This window comes from Lolium perenne, chromosome 6, assembly GCF_019359855.2.
Source record: "Lolium perenne isolate Kyuss_39 chromosome 6, Kyuss_2.0, whole genome shotgun sequence".
In the NCBI taxonomy this organism is placed as follows: domain Eukaryota; kingdom Viridiplantae; phylum Streptophyta; class Magnoliopsida; order Poales; family Poaceae; genus Lolium; species Lolium perenne.
This window is the reverse complement of record NC_067249.2, coordinates 101,883,302-101,887,576: the sequence shown is the minus strand read 5'-3', so window position 1 is coordinate 101,887,576 and position 4,275 is coordinate 101,883,302. Positions and strand designations below refer to the sequence as shown.

Genomic DNA, 4,275 nt, shown 5'->3' with positions numbered 1-4,275 from the left:
GGGGAGGGATGCGAATGGGAGAAGTGGGTTTGCTCTCCCTGGAAGGCTGGCCGAGGGTCGAGTAGAGGAGGATCAACTTTGCCAAGTAGATTCTTAGATCTCCTAGTGATAATTTTCACTATTTGTTCTTTTGTCTTGGACACATTTGTATGGACCACAAGATTCCATTACTAGGAAAAAGTTTACCCATGGGTAACTATTCATGATGCGCCACAAGTACTTTTTTCAAAAAAATTGAAACCCTAGATCTAAATCTAACATGGCAGTTTTACGATTAGCCCCCGTGCGGGTGGAATTTTTTCCATAAGGTCCTCAATGCCGTCGGGAGGTACGAAGCTTGAGCTAGCGATGCTGGCATCCACAGCAAGGGCGGAGCTGGCCATGGCCGGTCGAGGATGAGCAACAGGGGCGGTGTAGGTTGCCAGTGTCCCTGTCAGGGGCGGAGCAGGTCTCCGACGTCCATGGCAGGGTCAGAGTAGGGCGTGGTCGGTTAGAAGAAGACGAGCAGCTGGGTCAGAGCAAGGCATCTGTGTCCTTGGAAAGCGCGGAGTAGCAGGGCGTCCATGGTAGGGGCGAGCCACAGGGGCGGAGCAAGGCGCCAGAGGAGGCAGTGGTGTACTGGTGTTTCCCTTTGGTGGAGAAGGGGAAAGAAGGACAAGGAAAAGTGAGATGTGTGGAAAGGAGGCTATCCTGTCATGCTCATATAGTCGGGCAAAGTTAGCCGTGGCGCACCAGTACAGGTATGCCACAACTAAAACCATTTTTTTGAGTGAAATATAGAAGCCTAGAAAACAGTATTTTCCTTTTTGATTTTAAAATTTCTAATAAATCAGTTGTAACTTTTTATATATTTTTTTCATCCGACATCGTACACAAAATCCAGAGCCGTTTTACTGAAACAAGGCGCCATTCTGCAAAATTTGTCGAAATTCATGTTTCTTGTTTTTCCTAACATCTAGACGACATAATACGTGGACATCTCAAAGAATTTTAAATTTTAATGTTTCCATCATTTTCTTTTATGTTTTAAAATTGGAAAGGCGATCCACAGGACAGCCGGGGACAAACCATGGGTCCTGGTGCGCAACAGGTAGGTGACCCAAATTAAAAAAAATTCAAAAATCCTCTCTTAGCCATGGCACACCAAATATACCCGTGACACACCTGTAAGTGGTGCGTCGCGGCTAAGACGAACTAGACGGGTTAGTCTAGCCCAAGAATACCTGTGACACACCATTTCTAACGGTGCGTCAATGATAAGTTAATATATATGATGCAACATTTTTGAAAACCCATGACACACCATAATTTCAGTGCGCCATGGGTAAACCTATTACGCGTAGCTGTTTTCCTAGTAGCGTGTTCAGAAGCTGAAGCGAGAAGCACAAGTAACGATGAAGAATGCAATGGAGCTGTCAAGGAAAGGAATGCACAGCCGATTCGCCAGTCATCCTCTATCCTCACGATCGAATGGTCTTAGTTGATGCTATGGTTATGCATCTCTTTTTTTTTGACAAGGAGAGCCCCCAAGGGCCTGGAAGCTTTATATTAAAGCACAAGCAGTGGAGGTGTACAATATTATGGAGGACCCCATAAGAAAAAGAAAATAATACATGGATCCCCATTTTATGTGGAGAAGACCCCTCTGAAAGATTTGAGAAGCAATCAGGTCTCTCCCTATCTCCGCTGCCGAGCTGAAGGTCAGCTGCACCGCTGCCAAGCACCACCGCGGGGACGGAACCACTTGCTTCGATGCGTACATTGGATGCATCTCTTGTTAAAAAGTGTCTTTTGTTGTTCCCTTGGGACGGTTGGTGAAACTTTTAGTCTAGTGCTGACTTTTTGTCCCGTAGTGGATAGTGGATGCCCCAATCAGCGGGTTTTCTATCCATGCTACAACACCTTTTTTCTTTATGGCTCCTTTGATTAATAAAATAGGAAAGTGTAAGAATAGTAAAAAAAAAAGATAGGATTCATATATCATGCCTACTTAAATTTCATGAAAGATGAAGTTTGATTGATTGTAACAAAGAAATTTTTTCATGAGGTATGAGCTAATACTTTTACACTGTAAGATTTGCACTACAAGATTTCTATAGAATTTTTTTCTATGTGATATGTTCGTGTGAATCAAACTATTTGTGTAGAAAATTTTCCATAGAATCCAAGTCTTAGACAAGAGTAATGCTACACCTACAAAAATATTTTACAGAAAAGGCTTACGGACTCACAAACCAAGTGGGAATAAAAAATCTGGCCCGGTTTTTCAGGAGGGGATCAAACTCAAACCAACCAAAACAGCCCACGTTGGTCCGTAATCCTTCCGTAACCCAGTTTGTCCGTACGTCCAGGATTGCCGCTTAGACAATTCCTATGTAAATCCTATGAATCAAAGAAGCCCGTACTCCCCTTCTTTGTGTCTTCTAAAAATGCCTGTATAATATGTTGTTATTTCGTTGTGCAAGTAATGATAAGGGGAGTAGCCCGTACATGAAAACGAAAGTCTTGTAAAAAAAGTTCCAATCTGCGACACTATTTCCGTGTTTCTGTTGCTACACCACAAACTTTGTACACGTTTGGCAAGGAGTTCCGAATTTCTTTCGAGCTGGAGTACATAGACAGTCGAGCGCCAACTAATTTGCATCACGACCCTACGTCCAGCACCACCTCCGGTGGCCGTTCAGGCGGAGGGATCACGCTGCACCGGCAGATCGGGCATGTCGCGTGCGAGCGCAGCCACTGGTCGATGCACTCGGTGTGGAACACGTGAAGGCACAGCGGCATCCGTCGCACAGAGTCCCCCTTCTCCACCTCGCCGAGGCACACCGCGCACTCAGCGGCGGCGCCCTCTTCCGGGTGCTCGTAGGCGTAGCTCGGGACGCGGTTTGCGGCCAGAGCGGCCCGAAGGTCGTCGCGCGACATCACCGTCAGCTCGGGGTGGCGGAGCTGCTCGTGCGACGACTCGCGGCCGTGCTGCTGACGACGACGATCGCGCTCCTCCGTGGACGCTTCCGTGGGCGCCAGCCACCGGGGCCAGGGCGGCCGCTTGAGCTCCGCATAGAAGCTGCAGCAGAGGAGGAAGGTGAGGGTGGTGCAGAACGCGGCGAAGGCGGCGAACAGGATGGCGTGGCCGGAGTAGGGCCGCTTGACGAGGTGCATCACGGCCACCGGCGCGGTGACGAACCCGCCGGCGAAGATGGCGTGCGCGCATATGAAGTCGCTGCACCAGTGGTAGCAGGAGGTGCGCCTCCCCTGGACGGGCATGCGCCGCCGCCTAGTACGGACCGCTCTCCGCTTAATTCAACTCTGGGTTTGCTTTAGAGTTGAGTTGATTGACTAATTTAGGCACACGGAAAATTGTTTAGCCGCCAGAATCAAGATAAATTGCAACCGAGCTGCTTCGACAACTCAGTGGCCGTCACTGTACTATGCGCGGCACATAGCTGGGAGATGCAAACGATGAACTTGCGAGCCTTAGCTGGATCGTAAAGCTGTCCTTATAGTTGTCTTTTGTGCGTATTGTAAGGGAGACACTATTTGGCGCTCAACAAGCGTGCGGGAGCGACATATCGTGTGAAGGCGATCGCGAGTGGGCCGGCTCATCAGTTCATTCATTAGCTGAATAAATAGTACTCCGTTTCAAGGAATAAAGCATCATCGTTTTACGAGTTTTTATTTGATCAAGAATTATTTTAAATAGATAAAGATTGTTTGTATGAAATTAGCATCATTAAAAAGTGCTTTTCAATACGAATCCAATGATACTATATACATATAATATAATCAAGATTTTGTTGCTCAACTTTTATAGTCAAAATTCGTCTTGAAATACGCGTACGCCTTATGCCTTGAAACGGAGGTAGTATCATCTTTCTCTTGTACACCATCCTATAACCCAGTGGTTGCAGCTCGAGCACGCCGCTTCCTCCACGAGGGCTCTCGTTCCTCTCGTTGAAAGGTGGCGGCGGCCGAGCTCTCCACAACGGATGGCAGCGCTACCGAGCTCTCTACAACAGGCTACAGGCAATCTTAGACCGCCAAATATGGATGAGACGGCCGACGGGCCAAAGTGGTGAGGCTCCATGTGCAGACTCGTCGGCGCCCCCATCCCTGCTCGGCCTCCTGCCCAAGATCATCAGTGCCGCGAACTGTGAGGCCGCATAGCTGTGCGAGCTAGCCGGCGTCGTGGACGGTGAGGCCTCCTACCCGTGTGGGCTTGCCGATATCATGGATGGTGAGGCTGCCTCCCCCTGCAGGATCGCCGGTGGCGCCGTC

General features: G+C 48.6%; 1 protein-coding gene across 1 annotated transcript; it reads right to left on the bottom strand.

The window, feature by feature from the left end:
* Positions 1-2,470: 2,470 nt before the first annotated feature.
* On the bottom strand, positions 2,471-3,612 carry LOC127325505 (uncharacterized). The gene has a single exon (XM_051352300.2). It carries the CDS (start codon positions 3,262-3,264, stop codon positions 2,644-2,646), a length of 621 nt encoding a protein of 206 aa, XP_051208260.1. The 5' UTR covers positions 3,265-3,612; the 3' UTR covers positions 2,471-2,643.
* Positions 3,613-4,275: the final 663 nt, after the last annotated feature.